The sequence below is a fragment of the Monodelphis domestica genome, chromosome 4 (genome assembly GCF_027887165.1).
Source record: "Monodelphis domestica isolate mMonDom1 chromosome 4, mMonDom1.pri, whole genome shotgun sequence".
Lineage (NCBI taxonomy): Eukaryota > Metazoa > Chordata > Mammalia > Didelphimorphia > Didelphidae > Monodelphis > Monodelphis domestica.
In genome coordinates this window covers 302,695,640-302,715,756 of record NC_077230.1, presented here as the reverse complement: position 1 = coordinate 302,715,756, position 20,117 = coordinate 302,695,640, and the positions used below count along the sequence as shown (strand labels likewise).

The 20,117-nt window shown below is 35.0% G+C and overlaps 1 protein-coding gene across 4 annotated transcripts in view; it reads right to left on the bottom strand.

Moving 5' to 3' along the window:
• Positions 1-20,117, bottom strand: part of USPL1 (ubiquitin specific peptidase like 1) — a 36,055-nt gene that overhangs the window by 15,463 nt on the left and 475 nt on the right. Inside the window, exons 2-6 of one of the 4 annotated variants that reach the window (XM_016421866.2) lie at positions 18,409-18,582; positions 17,783-17,911; positions 14,535-15,189; positions 4,189-4,302; positions 1,497-1,626 (exon numbers count right to left, since the gene is read on the bottom strand). In XM_016421866.2, the coding sequence (XP_016277352.1) occupies positions 1,497-1,626; positions 4,189-4,302; positions 14,535-15,189; positions 17,783-17,911; positions 18,409-18,507 (1,127 nt within the window). In that variant the 5' untranslated portion in view covers positions 18,508-18,582. The remainder of the gene's footprint in view (positions 1-1,496; positions 1,627-4,188; positions 4,303-14,534; positions 15,190-17,782; positions 17,912-18,408; positions 18,583-20,117) is intronic. The other 3 variants (XM_016421868.2, XM_016421867.2, XM_056794738.1) reach the window with 3 other exon arrangements.

The window sequence follows — 20,117 nt, the reverse complement described above, 5'->3', positions numbered from 1 at the left end:
GGGAGTTAAATGATATAAGGACTTATTGTTGTCTAGCTTTGCCCACAATTGCTATTGGCAGCCTCACAGCTACAGTTCCTTCTTGATTTTTTTCCATTAACATAAGAGTTAGGTAAGCAAACTATTTTCTAGCTATAAAGATATTAGCTGTGTTTACAGTTGAAACAGCTATTAGAAAAAATTAAGATAATGGAAAAAGTCAAATCAAACTTCTTTCCTCAAAAACCTTTCCACTTATACATCCAACACTAACATTTTCTAGTTCACTTAAGTAAACAGGGATCAAAGAAAGGATTTTGTTTTCATTTATAATCTGAATGTATTAAAGCTAAAACCTAAAGAGACCACATTAACCAAATCTTTCATTTTACATATAGAGATTAAGTAACTTGCCCCAAGATCACACAGGTCAGAATAAGAACTCATTATTGTGTGATTCCAAATCTAATCCTCCTTCCATTATACAAAGACATTTATGCTTAACTTTAGATTTCCAAATTGCTGATCAACTTCTCACTCCTTACACACTTTCTTATACTTCTTATACTAAGGGAGAAGGCATAGGCAAAACGTGAATTTAATCTTTCCTTCCCCAATCCCATATATTCATGGTGATTTTGTAGGATTCAAAAATAATGGAAATGCCTTTTCCCATGCTCATTCCCAGGTGCCAGACTCAGGGTAATAATATGACCATCTCACCTAGGGGTTTCAAAGCTGGGACAGCTCATAGTTCACTTTACCACTTCTGTCAGGAAAGAGAAAAGAAGATGGCCATGGTGGATGGTAAGTCTTCAATGGGACTGAGGGAAGGAATGAGAAAATATAAGTAACTATTGAGATTATCTGTCAAATCCTATGACCCTGAAATTAATTTCCCTTCTCAGAGGCAGTAAACGGCAGTTTAAAGATCTCATGGTGTGGTGGGCAGAATACCAGATTGGGAGTGAGGAAGACTCCCACATCTCCTGTGGCATAGGCAAGTCAATCAACTCCTCTGGGCCTTCATTCCCTCATCTGATTACAAGGATAAAAACTAGGGGGCCTACTTGTCATGAAACTCAAATGAGATAGTGTACATAAAAGGCTTTGCAAGACTTACAGTGCTAAGTAAACGTGAATTATTATTAAAAGGGCTTATCTTAACCAAGAGTGAAACAACCAAGTGTGTATGTTTTTAAGTAATTATTATTTCTTATTGAGTAGAAAATCCAGGGAAACTACAAACATTGGATGTTCTATGTTTTCTCTTTTCAAACATTTATCAACCAGTAAGTAAATCACTCAATTCCCTCAAAACCACAGGGAATCCCTTCCTTGTCCAAATTCCAGACACCAAATTTAAAGAGACAAGTACACAATCTGAGTAAGAATAAGAAATTGTGCCTTAGGTGTTTGGGACTCAGAACAATAACACACAAAAGACTATTCAAATTGTGTGTCTGACATACTTGCAAAGCAAAAGTTTTTAAATAATTTCAATAAAAATAGCTAACCTCTGTTGATATTTGTTTCCACACTGAGAACACTCAAAGTTCCAAGAAAAAGATGACATGAAGAGCATTTCAATGACAGGTTCCATTTGTAGAAGCAAGGGAAATGCAAACACAGGACTTTCCATATTACCTTCAAAAAGGAGAAAAAAAAAGTGTTCTTGGGCGACAGGTTTTTAACACAATCAATTAACATTCAAGAACATTAGTTTTATTTTATTTAATAATAAAATTGTCATCCTACTAAATATGGTTGCACACCTAATTTTAGAATGGAAAAAGAAATGTAATTCCCTCCCCTCATCAATCCCATAATTGTCTAGCTAAAGATTCCATAATTTACTATCTCCCCCCCCCCAATGAAAGATTATTGTGACAACTTATTTTAAAAGGGTAAATAAAATAAGGGGGGGGGGGGGTCAAGAAAAAGAGAAAGAAGAAGGAAGCAAAGGGAGGGAAATATTTTTCTTTGAGGAATGAAAGAAAACCTAAGCTATTAAGATTCAATTTTAATCCAAGATTATTTATTATTGATGACTTTGTTTTACCATAAATGATTTTAGCTATAGAGCTTGAAATAAAATAACCTGAAAAAGAATCAAAAGAATTTAAAAACTAGAAGAGATCTTGAGTATTTTACCCTGAAGTTCAAAGTTGTTATAAAAAAAAAAAAACTTGCTAGAACTTAGATCACAACCTCTCTCTTGACTCATAGTCACACTAGATAAAATCTAATTCTGTCCTAAAGGAATTAATTTCAAGAATTTTATAGTGTTGGTAATCATCATCAAATATAGTTGGTGTCTTTTAAAAAAGAAAACTGATTATAATTATCAAGCTTGTCCCTGAAGAAAAGAAGAGAAAATGCACCTGCCACCTATCTGTGCTGAGTTAGGAGCATAACAAAGTATATAACAGTGCACAGACTATCAAGATTCCAATGATGTAAGGAAGAGTTTTACTGCACTACTGGGATTTCCCCTTCACTCATCTCATTTTCTGTTATCCTCTATTATAAGGGATCACAAAGGGAAGTATAAGAAAGTGTGTATGTGTGTGTAACATACACATATATGCACGTATATGGAAATAAAGGGGATATAAAATTATAAACCAAAGTAAGGAAAGTTTTGAAAATAAATTGCTGGTTTACAGCAAATGGGCCAACTAGGAGTAAAGCTTTCAATTTCCCTTTTATATTCAGTTCTCAATGGGGTTCTAATGGCAAATATGACATGCACACAATATAATAAGATATGTATAAGGTACATTGGATAATACAAAGAAAGAACACACAAGCATTGAAGATCAAGAAAGGTTTTTTGTATAGAAATTGGAATTTTAACTGCGGCATGAAGGAAACCAAGGAAGCCACAAGGCAGAGATAGAGAAAATTCCAGGCACATAGGAAAGACATACAGGTAAAAATGCCTGGAGTATGAAGACAGTGTCATTTTGGAGGGGAGGAGGGACAGTACAAAAAGTCTGTAAAGTTTGGCGAAGGGGGCCCCACCCACAAAGCAGGAGGATTTTGAACACCAAAGAAAGGTTTTATATTTGATCCTGGAAGTGATAGGGGGTTAATAGAGTTTACTGAATAAGGGTGACATAGGGAGACTAGCTGGGTGGAGGATAAACTGAATTGGCAAGACACTTGAGGCAGGAAGACATGGCTAATATACTAGTCCAGATATGAAGAAGTGAACAATGTCAGAGAAGGGAACGGTATCAGAAGAGATGTTTATGAAGGTAGACCAACAGGTTTGACAACATATTGGACATGAGGGAGAAGAGAGAATGAGTCATCAAAGATGATACCTAAATTTTGAACTTTGGTCATTTGGAATATGATGGTGTTCTCAATAGTGGGATTTAGGAAGAAACGAAGTTTGGAAGAGAAACAAAAATGATTCAATTTTGGACATGTTGAGTTTAAGATATCTATAGGACATTCAGTTGGAGAAGTGATTCTGTAGGTCATGGTACCTAATACCCCTATTCTACCCCTCACCCCTGCTTGAGTTAGGCATCATTGACAGTTATAATCTACAATACTTAATTGTTGTATTTTATCTTTCAAAAAAGTATCTTTTTAAAAAAATTCTCTGCTTGGCAAACTATACAGATCAAACTAACTGAATAATTAATCAGGTATCCCACAGTAAGGTAGGCACAAAGGGAGGTCCTAATCATGAAGAGTCACCAGGTTGCCTAAGGAGTGCTGAAACAGCATACTTGGAAACGAAGTGTGGATTAAAACCCGGGCTTATTAGCAATGGGGGTGGACCCATGAGTGGCCACTGTACTGCACTTTGAGCCTGGGTGAAATAGGAAGATCTAGTCTCCAAAAACCAAGGTTCATCTTAACCTATACATATATAAGGTTTTTCCCAAAACAATCTAACATATTTAATAACACTTTTCATAAAAATATCAGTAGTACTATATTCTACACAGAAAGATTTTTGTATCATTAATAAAATTATATATTTATCTCATCCACTTTAATTACAATGTTTATATTTTATAATGAAGTAAATATAAGAATATAATTTATAAATATTAAGTGCAATTTTTTTATTGTTGGGGTATGTAATTTTAAAGTTTAGAGACTATTATTCTAAAGAAACTCTTTTCAACTACAAAAAGCAGAACACTCAAAAGTTTCTGGTAATAATCAAAACAAATTACTTACCTAACTTACAATGAAGTTTTGGTTGAAGCTTAGCAAAAATTTTGTTTCTGACTTCATTGAGATGAGTCTCAGCCTTTCGAAGTCTATCTGAAACATTCTTTGTACAACTTTCATCTGAAAGTAAAATTAAATCGTCTACATTAGTATTTTGCAAGTTTCTTATTAGTCTCTATCTTTCCCACCAGTATCTTAGAAATATTACCCACAAATTGGAGAGACATCATTTTATAGTGGCCAGAGATTCTCTTAGTCACAAATATCTCAGTACAAGTTATGTCTCAGAATCAGACTGGCTCTGAGTGAGCATCATTTAATCTCCTCAGTGTCCTCAAACAATCCTCAAAAACTGTAAACTGCCAAGCAAATGCCATTTGGATTAGTCACAGCTACATGTAGTCCACAACATGTAGTCCTGAGTGCACCTTGAACCAGATTCTAATCTGGTAAACTGGGAAATATGTAACAAAATAAATAATAAATTAAGTAAACAAAAATTAAAAATACAGCAAAACATAGATATTATTATTATTATGTCAAAACACGACTTATAGGGATGCTTATAAATGCTTTCTTTTAGCGGTCCATGCTTCTCTTGCTTCCTTATCCCATCACCCATACTACTTTGCCAAACCTAAACTTTGGATTATTCTATGTAATCTACCTCCTTCATTCTATTCATATCTGCTGCTGAATGCAGCTGAGGGAAATAAGCAAACTATGCTTACTAAAACAAATTTTTTAAAATTTTTACTTAGAATATTTTTCCAAGGTTACATGATTCATACATAATTCCCTCCCTCCCCTGCTCTTTCCTCCCCCTTCCCAAAACCAATAAGCAATTCCACTGGGTTATACATATATCATTGTCAAAACCTATTTCTGTTATTCATATTTGCAGTAGAGTGATCTTTTAACATCAAAACCCTAATCACATCCCTATCACACTATGTGATTGTGCATATAGTTTTCTAATACATTTCTGGTTCCACAATTCTTTCTCACGAGTTACTCTGGATTGTCTTGGGTCATTGCATTGCTGCTAGAAGCAATTACATTCCAAAATACAGTCCATTACATTCAATTGTACCACAGTGTATCAGTCTCTGTGTACAATGTTCTCCTGGTTCTGCTCCTTTCACTCTGCATCAACTCCTGGAGGTCATTCCAGTTCACATTGAATTCCTCCATTTCTTTATTCCTTTCAGCACAATAATATTCCATCACCAACAGATACCATGATTTATTCAGCCATTTCCCAATTGATGAACACCCTCATTTTCCAACTTTTTGCAACCACAAAGAACATGGCTATAAATATTTTTGTACAAGTCTTTTTCCTTATTGGAATATCTCTTTAGGGTCCAAACCCACCAGTGTTATGGCTGGGTCAAAGGGCAAGCATTTGTTTAAAGCCCTAAGACAAACTTCTAATCTCAACTGGGCCCTCACTGCAGAGGCAACAATACTTAACCCTAATCTTTTTGATATTTTACCTAATAGTTAAGAGTTCCAAACCTTCTCACCCTGTCTTCAAGTACATAGAACACCACACACTCAGAAGACCTATCATACTTCACCAGAAAAAACTGAGCAGAGACTATCTTTTGCCTATATAAAGGCAAATATATATATTTGGAGATATAACTCCAGTGTTTAGGCACAGAATACCTAGTATATAGTAAGTATTTAATAAATGTTTATCAATTGACTGAATAGTCATATCTTTCTGGATTTTGTGATTGCCCTCTCTCCATTTTCCTCCTACCTATTTGACCAATATTTCTAAGTTTCCTTTGCCAGATATTCATCCATATTATGCCCACCAAATGTGGGTGTCTTCCAAAGCTCTGCCAAGGATCTTCTTATCTTTACACACACACACACACACACACACACACACACACACACACACACACACACACACACACAGAATCTCAAAGAAAACAGAGTTAAACCCAGAAAGATAAAGGTCGGCATAAGAACTAAGGCAAGACCAAGCAGGGCTAACCACTTCATCCAAAAGTTCAATAGTAGGCAATGTCTAGTTTTCACAGCACAAAGCACCAATTTAGATGGAAACATGAGTAATTTAAAAAAACAAAACAGCAACAATAAAACATCATTAAAAATTATTGCAAATCTAACTGTATAATAATCATAAGCAATAAATTAAAATAAAAAAGCTATAAGCAGAAACTAAAAGGAGAAAAAATAGACTTTCCATCAGAACTTACATGAATATTGAAAGAAATGAAGCAAGAGATAAAAAATAAAGCACTGGAGAAAAGTAAAGGAGAATGAAAACAAAATCAAGTTTGACAAAATAGAAGAAAATCTAAGATTTAACTAATATCAAAAACTTACCTAGAAATTAAGGAGAGACAATTCAAGAAGCAATGTACTCCTTGAAAATTATGATTAAAAAAACGTGGACACTATATTTCAAGATATTAAGAAGGAAAACAGAGGGTAAAATAGAGATAGAATCCATTGATCACTTTCTGAAAGAAACCCCAAGAGGAAAATCTCAGAAATATTACAGTCAAAATCCAGTGCTCTCATGTTAAAAAGAAATCCTGGAAGCATCCAGAAAGAAGTTGTTCAAGTAATAACTGACTATCAAGATGAGAGTTACATAAGAAAAAGAGGGGGAGGGTGGCAGAATGGACTGATTTTATTCTGAGGGTTTTAAAACTATGGGTGGTGGGGGCAGAGTAAGTGGAATAGAAGTAGACAGAGAAGGAAAAGTGGACACTAGTGGACAGAGGAGGAAAAAAGTGGGTGGAACCTGCTATTTCTCATAATGGGGAATGTAAGAACATGCAAACATAGCAGAGGGGTTGAAGGAAACAGGTAGCAGATGAACTTCACTGTTATTGAAAACAAAGGAAAGTTGAATAATATTTTGATGTATTGGTTAATTTAATTTAACTATTTATTTTCTCTTATTTTCTGCTATAAGGAATAGCTCTCTGGGAGGTATGTGAGGGAAGAAACCTATTGGTAAATATAGGTGATAGAAAAATTAGAAGATATCAATAAAACTTTTAAATTCAGACAGTAATTTCACTAAAGTAGTAAATTGGAGAATGCCATGAACTTAGCACATATGGATTTTAACAAGGCTTCTAGAAAAGTGTCTTGTGGAGAAGAGGGAGATGAAACGTAAGTTAAGCAGGTTTAAAACCAGTAGAATAGTTGTCCATCAAAGGTCGTGATTTACCTTAAGGCTTTCAAATCTATCTAGCTAAGTCCCACACCATTCAAATTCCTATCCTTCTCTGGTCTCTCCTTCCTCTCTGTCCTTGCCCTTACCCTAATTAAAAAAAAAAACTTTCAATATTACTCCTCTAAATAAAATAACTGACAACCCAAAAGTACTCAAAAGTTCTCAAACCTTTCCTTGGATGATCTTATCTGCTTTACTCAAGGTTAAAGATGATCTGGACTCCAGGAGCAGCTAGGTGGCAGAGTGGATAGAACTGACTTAGTATCAAGAAGACCTGAGTTCAAATATAATCTCAGACCTTTACTGACAATGTGACACTAAGCAAATCACTTAACCTATGACTGCCTTGGTGACTTCAATCTTAAAATGAGGAAAATAATAACATCTATCTCCCATGAATGTTGTGAGGCTCAAGTAGGATATCTATAAAGCTATTTGTTCCCTTTCCTGAACTCCATGATCCAATCAAATTGGCATGACTGAGCTGTACCTCACACATTACTCTAACTCATCTGGCTCCATGCCTTTGCACTGTATATACCCATGTGTGGAAGTGTCTTAGTAGAGTAACTGGCACATAATAGGCACTTAGGAAAGGCCTATTTCCTTTCCTTCCTAGTTCTGAAGTGGGCACCACCAATCCAACCTCCCAGGATAATAACCTCTATATTTACCTTGACTTTTCACTTTCTCTCACCCCACACATCTAATCAATTGCCAGATCTTTCTTTTTCTACCTCCATGTCTTCTTCACTCTTTACACAGATACCACCTCAGAGCCTTAGCTCTGACTCTCATTGCCTCTCACCTGGACCATTGCAATGGCTTCTTACTGATGTCCCTGCCTCAAATCTCCCCCTACTTCAGTCCATTTCCATAAACAGCTGTCAAAAAAAAATTTTTAACTAAAATCTAACCAGGTGACCCCCACCCACCCACCCAAACTTCAATGGTTCTCTAAGATAAAATACTGACAACTGTTTGACTTTTAAAGCCCTTTATAACATAATCCCAATCTATCTTTCCAGCCTCATTACTCACTCTTGAACTCTACAATCCAGTCAAATTGACCTTCTAGCTATTCCTTAGATATGATACTCCATTTCCATACCTTTGCTTTGTTCATCCCCATGCCCGGAATGTAGTTGCTTCTAATAACCAAGTAGAAAGCTCACTTCCTTCAAGATGCAGCTCAAGTAACATGTTATACAGAAAGCCTTTGCTGATCTCCTAAATGCTATTGCCCTCCCTCCTGTTTATTTTGTACTTAAATGACAAAAATTCATGTCTCCTTCAAAAGACTGTAAAACTTGAAAGCAGATTTTTCCTTTCATTTTCAGATTTCCAGAATTTAGCAGAGTAGGTAATTAATAAATGCTTGTGTGAACCTTAAAAATTCTCAGACCCTACTTCATAAGATTGGATTGTGAACCTTAAAAAATTCTCAGACCCTACTTCATAAGGTTGGGTTAAGACCATTCCCCATTTTAAACAATGAAGGAACTTAGATCAGGAATGTGAAGACCTCTACTCCACCCCTACTTAAGCCTGCTTTAGGGGAAGAAACTCCTTGCTGAACAATGAAAAATACTTAAACCCATACTTATAGTAAGACAAAAGTTCTTAAGCTGTGCCTATTTTTAGATCTAATACAAAAGGGTGCTAAATACCTATAAAGGTCAGGCAACTTGTGAATTTACAAGGAGCAAAGAGGTGAGAAACTTACTCAGAGGTTTTCTGGTGTGAACTTAATCAAAAATTTAAGCCTTCTTAGGTGTGAACTAAGAATGGTCTGTCCTTTGAAACACATCTACTGTGATTGGTAGATGTAAGAACTTTGGGGAGGTGACATAGGAGAAAATTCGCTTTAAAAGGGAGCTCAGATAGAGCTGGAGACATTCAGAGTCAGGATTGAGCTGGTGGAGTCAGCTGAGATGGAGCTGGCCTGGTGTCTCTGAACACTAGAATGCTTGCTTGGACAAATCTTGTGGTGAATAATTAAAGACTGACTGATCTCTCTCTTAAGACTCAGGTCTAGGCCATGTTGGCTAAGGCCCTTCATACTTATTCCTCTCTTATTCTCTCTCTTTCATTAATTCCTCATTTGTATTAATTAAAATCTCTATAAAACCCAGCTGACTTGGGTATATTTTAATAATTGGGAATTTTTCCCTGGCGACCACCTTATATTTGATTTTAAAAACAAGACACTGTCTTGAAACCATATTTTCTGCGGTCACAATTTACTCATCCACTCTTTTATCTGCCACACTTTAAGTCTTCCACTAGTTTAATCATCACACTTGTGGGTAAAAATATTTGATTTCAAATCTTTTCCTCTCTCCTCAAAACCCTCTCTATTACCCTTAGCCCTTCACTCTCAAGCCACTATATCTTATATCTCCTACTTCACAAAGAAAATGGAAGCCATCTGCTAGATCCCTTTTTCTCTCTGCTCTATCTAAAGCCCTTCTTTCTCTTCAGCTTCACCAGGTTACTCTTATTCTTTGTGCCAGTCAGAGAAAGAAGATTGCTTTTCCCTCTTAAGAACACAAATCTGGAGCTGGAGGGGAATCAGAAGCCAGCTCATCCTACTCATTTTACAGAGGAGAAAACTGAAGTCTCAAGATATTAAGTGACTTGCCAAATCCTCTGACTCCAGAGTCAATCTTCTTTTCTATTCTACTGCCCATTTATGACCATGACTTTCATCCTTTCTTCCATATTGTTCATACCCTTTGACTCAGAAAACTCTGTACTGGGCATGTATTCCAAGGAGGGCAAAAACAGAAAAAAAAAGGGCCCCTTAAATATTTATGGTGGCATTTTTTTTTTGCAAAAATAGAAACTGGTAACAAGTGGGTATCCATTAATTAGGTGTCTTAAACTGTGGCATATAATTGTCATAAAGTATAAAAATATAAGAAATTCAGAAAAATAAGAAAAGACTTATATGAATTGATGCACATTGCAGTGTATAGAACCAATACAACATACACAATGACTATAATAATATAATTCAAAAACATGAAAATAAAGCTAAAGGAAAGCTATAGGATATATTTCCAACTATAAATATTGTCTTAACTAATCATGGCCCATGGTGAGAAATAAATCTCCTTCCTTTCATTCTATTGGTTAATAGGTAAAAAATTATGGGTAAACACACACAAATATATATGTGAGTATACACACACACACACATACACAGAGATAGAGAGATTCAGTCACTGTGCTGGTTTTGCTTACTGTTTTCTTTCTTGCAAGGGAGGCCTCATCTAGATGTGACTACAATATCAAAATAAACTGCAAAATCAACAAAAATTATTTAGCACTATCTTTTAAAGCCTGACTCCCAAGTTATCTTCCAACCATATTTCACATTATTCCCCTTCTTGCACTCTAAATTCCAGCTAAACTGAACTATTAGTTGTTTTCCATATTTAGCATTTCATCTCCTATCTCTGTGTACTTGGTATAAGCTATTCTCCACAACTAGAATGCATTTCCTCTTTACCAGGACCAGACCAGAAATCAAATACTAAAGGACTGAATTCTTTCACGCCTGAAATTCCCAGTCTTGAACCCTCTTTGCAAATCAAAGTCCTTTCAGTCATCTACTATATCTAGGAGTAGACTCCAGCATTTCCTTTCACCCTCTGGCCCCCTTCTCACAAACTTCACTTATTCACTAGCTGCCATGCCACCATGCGGGAACCCCCATTTCATATCCCCACTCCCCTTCTGGTTTTTGAACTATAACTAAGTCAATTGTCATCACTTCTGGTAAGAGTGTATAGATCTATAGATCTGTTCACTATCCCTATAACTTTTAAACCAAAATATCCACCCTTTCCCTGGATAACCACTTCCCTATATGTGTTGCTTCCCCTATTAGAATGTAATCTTAATGAGGACAGGAACTTTCTTCACTTTTTTGCTGACAAACCCAGCACCAAGCACAGTGCTTGGCACAGACAGCTTAATTAATAAATGTATATTCATTCATTCATCTCTAGTTTTCAGAATCCTTATCTTTAAGGCTTAGGTGCAATTCCCTCTTGAGAAGTCTTCTATGATCTCAGCAGCTATTTGTTTTCTCTCCCTCATTAAATAATGAACTTATTTAGTTGTCAATATGCTATATTCTGACTCCAAAGCCTTCTACAATGTAGAGTTTAAAGGGATTGCTTCATTTTTGTCTTTGCATATTCAGGATACACCACCTAATTTACACACAATAGGTCTCCAATAAATATTTGATGAAATCAACTAAGGACTAATATTAACTCGTATAGGTCCCTCATAAAATCATTCTATACAAATACCCATCCAGGTACCAATGACAGTTATTTACAGACTCTCAGGTTATACTCCCATTTTTTTCAAGGAGTTCAGTATTTTCCTCAATCCCAACTCCTGTGCTTATGCTAGAGATGCAGAGAGGTTTACTGGACAATGTTCACAAAGGGTCATTCCTTGATAAAGAACAATAACTTTATGAATTATGTAAACTACAAAACAGATTGGTTATAAATACTTAGAATATACTTGCAGCCCTAAGGTCTTCCTTCCTAGAAACAGGATTGTCCAAGCTACATAAGAAGCTGTGTGGAATAGAAGATCAATCAACCTCAGAGGCAGAAAGTCCTAGGTTCAAGTATTACTTTTGACATATTCTGGTTGCATGATCCTGGGCAAAATTACTTAAATCATTTAAAAGCAATATAGTAAGAGCATAAGAGGTAGCTGGGTGGCTTAGTAAAGTACCAAGACTGGAGTCAGGATGACTTGAATTCAAATTTAGCCTCAAATTTCCTAGCTGGGAAACCCAAGGCAAGTCATTTAGCATAGCCCTTGCCCTTCTTGAAATTGTACTCAGACAGAAATTAAGAGTAAAAAAAAAAACTATAAACGGAAGAGCAAACTGAACTGTATTGGTAGTAGAAGCCTCCTCATCAGAAGAAGTTCCCTCTACCAATGAAATTACAGATCAAGTTAAAAAAAAAAATATCCCCCCCCAAGTAGCCCAAACCTGATGTATGTGGTAGAAGGCATTATCAAAAGTAGCATGCCCTAGTCAGAACACACCTAGAGTAGTACATCCATTTCTAGATGACCTGAATAGTAAGAGGCAACAAAGCCATAACATATGATGACTGAATGTAACTAGACACATTCAGTCTGAACATAAGACTAATAGAGATAAAGGATGGGAATAATAGATGTCTTAAAATATTTGAAAATGGAGAGACTAGTCTTCCTGGCTTGGGAAGGTAAAATAAGTGTCAATGGAAAAGTCACAGAAGACAGGTTTTAGTTTAACATAAAGTAAAACTTCCATTTGGGAGCTACTTTTATTGTTAGGGATACCTAAAGGAAATTATCAGTTACCAGTCATTGGAAGGAGAGACCCAAAGATGCTTAACTTTAACATCTAACATTAAATGGATTTATGATTTGAGTAGGTAACTGATTATTGAAGTCCCTTCCAATTCAAAGTGGGTAAGCAGCATCTTCAAAAATAAAACTACAAGTTTACAATGTTTATGCCTCTATGACAGTTTAAAGAAGGAATTTCCAGGGAAAATCCCAAAGGAACTACCTTCCCTTTGAGGCCGGAGAAATATGGACATCAAGAGATCTGTTCTGGAGACTTCCAGGAAATGCGCCATATGCATATTTCCTGTTGGAAATAAGATGGTTGACTGCAATGCAAGTTGGCTTTCTGGTAAAATAGCTTGAGAAATGCCTTTATGCTAATGATTACTGAAAAAAATTAACAGTGACCAGACAGAATAGAAGATAACAAAGAAAGCCAAGGAAAGATTCCAAAGAGTCAAAGGAAATTAAAATAGATATAATAAGTCAGTGAATGGAAGAATGTAATTATAAAGAAAAAAAGAAATTCTGTTCCAGTATATCTGCAAAAGGTGAGACATTATTCCATAAAAGGGAAAGTCAACTATGCATTCTAAAGAAGCAGCTGCCATTTACACTCAAGGAAACACTAAGGATAAAACAATACTAAGGTAAAAATGAGAAATACTGTTACTGCACTCAGAAGTCAAACCTTTTTTTAAGAAGCAGCTGCCATTTACAACTCAAGGAAACACTAAAGATAAAATAATAATAGGGTAAAAATGAGAAATACTGATACTGTACCCAGCAGCCAAACCTTTTAAAGAAGGAGTTGCCACACACTCTCCAAGAGAAAAATTAAAGATAGAGTATTACTAGAGCAAAGGGAAGAAATAGTAGCATTGCTTTTAACAGGAAGAAATAAGTGGTACTGATAGACTCAGATAGTTCTTTTTTTTTAAGTTCAGGGAAAAATTAAGGATTATATGTACGAAGATCCTAAACGAATCCTTTTTTGAGAGGAGAGGGCAATATGAATGCCTCTCAGGAAGAAGTGAGGAAGGAATCTAAAGAAATAAACTGATTAGAGAAGCTCACTGATGAACTCAAATTTTTTTTTTTTAAGTCAGGTATTTTGGTGCAGGGAAAAGAATACTGAATCTTGGATTTCTGGAGTTAGAAGACCTAGCTTTGTTACTTAACTATATGAAAACAGTTAAGTCACAACTTCTCCAAACTTTAACTTACTCTAAGATAAAATGGCAAGAATACTTTATCTATTTCCCATGGTTGTTTTAAGGAAAGGACTGAAATACCATGTAAATATCAATTATTATCACCAAGACTGAGAAAGGGCATATAATCAAGGACAAATACAAAAAATATAAGAATAGCGGCAGTAAGACTGGTATAGAATGAACAAAAGTTTTTCTAACAAAAAAAAAGGTTTAAAAAAAATCAAAGAAAATGAAGGTTAAAAAAAATAGGACCAGTGATTGGGAAAGATGGTTTAATATTAACAGAAGACAAAAAAAAGTTGGAACCATTCAAGTCCTTTTTTTTCTATTTTATCACCAAAAAATTCCAATCCTTAAACTATGAAAGACAAACACTGTAAAATGAAAATTGATGTCTAAGAAAAAGAAAATGCCTACCCATGTTAAATGAATGGTAATTGATAGGTTTACTTTTCTCCACAGAACTATGGAACAATCATCAATATATTGATAATTTAAAAACAAAAGAAGTTACCAACCTTTACCTCCATTTAAATGATCAGCTGTCAAAAGGATGCTCGCTTGATTATATTTTGCATATAACTGCTGGAAAACAGATTCTTCCTTAGAACATAGTTCAGTCACAGCTTTTTTTAACCCTTCCAAGTGCACTAATGCAGAGAGAATACAGTCTAGCCAACACAAAGCATATGCATTCCTCCACTGAAGACATGTAGATTCAGTAAATGGCAAGCATCTATTCTCCAGTAGGCCTTCCAATTTAGTTGAACTTGTTTCAGGTTTTGGAACATTCTCAGTCTGGGAGCCAACAATTGAAGGATATTCTTCAGTTGCCTTGTTTGCAATTTCAGCTTCCAGAATCCCACTGTGCTCCAAAGATTCAGCTGCCCTGCTTGGGTTCTGCTGCCAATCTTTCAACACAACAGGTAAATCTGATGAAGTTCTATACAAATTATATTCATCATGTCTGTGAGTAAGCTCACTGTTCACAGTACATTCACTGTCAAACAAAGTGTTGCTTCCATTTTCCTTTGAATTTAGTTCCAAAGATGAAACAACACTGCTGCTTTTCAAGATCTTCCTCTTTGGCTTTTTATGAGGAGGCTGGTAATTTTCCACATCAACAGATACTATAATGTTTTCTAATGACTTATAGCCCAATGGATAGATGCACTAAGGGGGAAAAGAGAATCAAAAAAAGCAAAACAAGTTACAAATCTTAAAGTTCTAACTGTACAGTCTTATTCATGAATATAAAGAAAAAGCATATGCTTTCCTGTTTTAAATAGGTAATATAATAGGTTTTTTTGGTTTGTTTTAAACCCTTACCTTCCATCTTGGAATCAATACTCTGTATTCCAAGGCAGAAGAGTAGTAAAGCCTAGGCAATGGGGGTCAAGTGACTTGCCCAAGGGTCACACAGCTGGGAAGTGTCTGAGGGCAGATTTGAACCTAGGACCTCCTGTCTCTAGGCCTGGCTCTCAATCCACTGAGCTACCAGCCTCCCCCATAATAGGTTTTTTTAAACCCTTGTTTATGTGATAGTCTTGAGGGATAAGGGAATGTGCTTGTTCAGTTGTTTTCATTTGTGTCCTATCCTTGGTAACCCTATCTGGGGTCTTTTGGACAAAGATATTGGTTTGCCATTTCCTTCTTTGGCTCTTTTACAAATGAGGAAAATGAGGCAAACAGGGCTAAGTGACTTGCCCAGTGTCACACAAGTATTAAGTATCTAGGGACAGATATGAACTTAAAAAAAAAAATTTGAAGATCAAAACTCCATGAGAAGAAAATGCATAGTAAATCTGATTTCAACAGTGTGATCACTAATGCAGATTTCATTATCCCTTTCAGGTATTCTTATCTGTCATTTTCCCATAATTCCCTTTGAGGATTATGCCAGAAGCTTCATTTTGGTTTTTTAATATCCCAGGAGTACTAACTCCATTTATGCTGTCTCTGTCTCTTTTCTTGATATATAATCAGACCACTTCCTTTTCTGATCATACATGTCCTTGAAAATGTCTTTTACACAACTTCTGGAGCACAAATTAACTCTGGTAACATGCTACAGTTGATCCATTCCCATATCAGCCATCTTCCCATTGCCTTTAAAGACATTCAGCTTATTTTCTATCTTGATGGGGTGAGCAACTGTTTTATGTAAAATGTCCTTACCAATTTCTATAGTGCAGTAATACAATTTCAACAAAACATGAAAAATACAAATGAAGCACCAGAAGAACCAATAAATATTTTCTAAATTTTGATTTTTGAAAATCTCCCAGATCTGAAATTCCATGAATTTTGGAAATGGACCCTTTTACTAGACCCTATTATGTTTCAGTTCACTAATGAAGTGTAAAATTAAAATCATGAAATTTGCACTTGCTGAATAAATGTTAAACACAAATCATTTATTTTTCTCCTCAGTTATTTTTATTTACTGATAATTCTAAAACTAAAATTGCCAATTTAAGTGGAGCAAACCACTAATTATTTCTCTCAGGTTTTCTACCAGGAAAATGGGAATAATAATAATCAGGGATAAGAGGGGGATTAATAATGGGCTTTCAACCACAGATATAGCCACTCTCAAAATGACAAATTCTGAAAATGGTTTTTATATTTAATTGGTCATTAGACAAGAAAGCAAACCAAACAAATAAATACTTGGTCAAATTACTGAACAAGTTAAGTCACTTTCTAGCAAAATACTAAAACAGTATTTTAAAGGGGAATCTTTAGCAATGTAATAAAAAAGTTTCAGATAAATAAAAGGTTCAGGCTACATTTTCTTCTTCCAGATATAAGTTTTACTCATGTGTATTTGGCCCTATGTGACTAGATTTTAGAACTATTTTTAGGTTGAGGAACATTTGCATTTTGCAAATTATTTTGAAATTTCCAAATCAATACCAAAAATTCCCAAAATTGAGTTTTGATTTTCACTTTAAAGAAAAAGTAAAAGTAGGGCAGGAAAGTAGCTGCCTCAGTGGAAAAAGAGCGAGGCCTAGAGATTCCTGGGTTCAAATCTGATCTCATATACTTCCTAGCTATGTGTAACAACAGATAAGTCACAACCCCAATTGCCTAGCCTTCATCACTCCTGCCTTAGAATTAATACTCAGTATCAATTCTAAGATAGGAGGTGTTAAAAAAAAACTTGCTAAATGAAAAAAAATGTTTTAATGAAAATACTGAAAAAATATAAATTCTAATTCAAAAGATGTGATCAGTGGTTCCAAATATTTTCTGAACAAAGATTTACATGCTTTTAAAATGTGTGGTACATAGCTGACAAAAAATATGATTCAGAATAAAAGTAAAAAGGATGAAAAATTACACTTTTTCTTCTTTTTGCAAAAAAGAAAAGACTTATTTTTCTCTTCTCAAGGTTCATTATTCTAGTTCATCCAATTTGTTAGTAGTGTTTCTGAAATACAAGTTTATAAATATTACTATCATTTGACATAAAACATATTGGGAGGGTTTCCACCTTCATTGGAGACCTAGAAACAATTGTCCATGACCATGAAATTCATAGTAGTAAAATTACAATAACATACTCTCATGGATGTTCCCAAAGGTCATTAAAAAACTTAAGTTACTATCAAACTTACTCATAAAAGGTACTTCATTTGTGCCTTTGAAGCAAAAGCAAGTAGTACAACACAGTAAGCCTTAATAATGCTGACTTGAAAAGAATGTTGGTTAGCTATTGCTTCCAAATACAATTCAAGAATTCTAAAAATTAATTCATTACCTGTGGATCTTCACATAAAGAGATAGATTCTTGAAAACTGATTCGATAAGACTTTAAAGTTTTTAACTTTCCTTTCTCTCTACAGGCTGGACAATAGGAATCTGATGTAACTTTAGCTGAATCACACTTCTGAGAAAGAAATAAAAACAATGTAAAATGTATGTTATCTTGCTTAGTATCAAAGAAAAAAAAGTGGAAATACATTAGAAAATCTTTTCAGTTTTCATTACTAGAAGTTATACTTAGCAATAATTTTTAAATATATAAAATAAAAGAAATGCACATCTGGATTTTAAAAAGTTGCTAGCCAAAAAGGAATGTTAATGTAGTTTTTTTAAGTTTCTGTATTAAAATTGCATCATTTTTATTTGCAAAGAAAAAGTGATATCAACAATGAACGTGTTTCATGATTTTTTTGTGAGGCTAAACTAAACACTCTGTCATGTCAATAAAACAGAGGTAAATATATGAGAATAATCTTTCGCCATTGCCATAAGATTTCCGTGGAAAAGTATTACTTATATTTAAAAAGTTATTTGGTAAAAATAAAAACCAAATTAATTAATGGATCAAAAACAGAAGGAAAAAAAACAACTTTGCACAGAGTGGAAAACAAGCTCACTGACTTTTCCCAAATACCCCACCATGTGGAGTGAAGATATCCCTATACCAGTGTCTTGTCCAATCACTGGCAAACCATTTCCAATCTTCTGGGAATCCATCATTCCGAGTCATTGGCTAATTTATGTAACTTGTCAATATGTCCTTAGTCAATATCACTAAGGATTTTTCAATGAACCCTGGAAAAAAAAAGTCAACAGGCAGTTAAGTCAAAATCTAATTAACTTCGAGAAAAGCCATTTTATTTTAGAAAAGGTTTATATATTAAGTATATGTTGATAGTTAAGCAATATCTTGAAGTAAAATGTTAGAAATTATTCTCCAAGTCCTAATCTGGGAAAAAAAATTGAACTAAAATTAATATATAATTTACATTGACTGATCACATTAGTTATATAGCTCTTGTTGCAAACTATAGGCTAGTTCTTCTCCCTTGCCCCTCAGGCTCATTCCAACAGTAGAAATCCTAAAAAATATTTAACCTTACAAAGAACTTTATCATTTAGCAAAAAAGCAAACTATAGAAAATGGATTTTGATGATAAGTATTATTTAATTCTAGTAACCAAGTAAAATGATAATGCTGGAACTATGCTGGGAATACATTTAAAAATTCTCAACTGTTTTCAATTTTTTGATGGGAGGTGGAGGTAAAATGTATAGAGACAGTCTTCCCAACTCTTCCTCAGGTTTAATGGCACTTTTTTTTTTGAGACAGGAATTTTTGTCAAGTAACAAATAAATTATACGAGAAATCAAAATAATATAGTACAAATTGTATGCAGGTCTTTAGTGGTCCTCAAACTGAAAAGCACTGTTTCAATAGTGAACTCAAAATTCCAAGAATAGTAAAGATTTCAGTATAGGTGCAAAATAATTCAATGTTAACAGTGAATTTCAACCCACTTCCTCAATATCATCTTGGACTTTGGCCTTAATCCAAGTTTAAATACCTACTTTCTCTTCACCTATCCCAGTATTAAGCAAGCCAGAGTAGTTCAATATATTTCCTTGCTATGATTCCTATATAGATAACTCAAATTTCTAAACTTATGTAGATAAAATAAATTTCTGGGAGGTACTTCAATTGACTCACAATCTACAATTCACAACGGAAACCTATCCCTATATATTAATTCTTAAGGAAAATGGTCTTCTGCCTACCTTGAGCACATCTAGAAATGGAGAACCCAAACATCTCATGCCAGTTAGGGATGATACTTAAGGAATTTTTAGCCAACACCCTTGGAAGAGCTGGGCGAGTGGTTTATCACCCTGAAAGGGAGCAATCTCAGTTTGTTTTTATCTAAGACCAGGCTGAATGAATGGTTGCATCAATTAATGCAAATAGATCAAATTGCTAAACCAAAGATTAGCAACCTTATATGTTCATAATGAGAGGTGGGTGGACTAAGCCAATCCACGAGCTTGGTTCCCCCTTCAACCTCCAAGTCAGATATAACTCCGTTCGAGCATTGCCCCTTGGCCCCAGCTGGCCCGTAGGGTCATCAAATTTGGTCATATAGAGAAGTCTCACGAACACACTGGGAACGATTCTGCTCCCAATGAAGATTTGAATGGGAATACCACAGAATGAGGCGAGTCCAGCAGACAACAGAGCCCACGAACACGACCCACCTCCCAAGGCCGAGATGCAGCCCACGGGGAACCTGAGGGGGAAGGGGCAAATGGCATTACCCGCCTCGGGGAAGGAC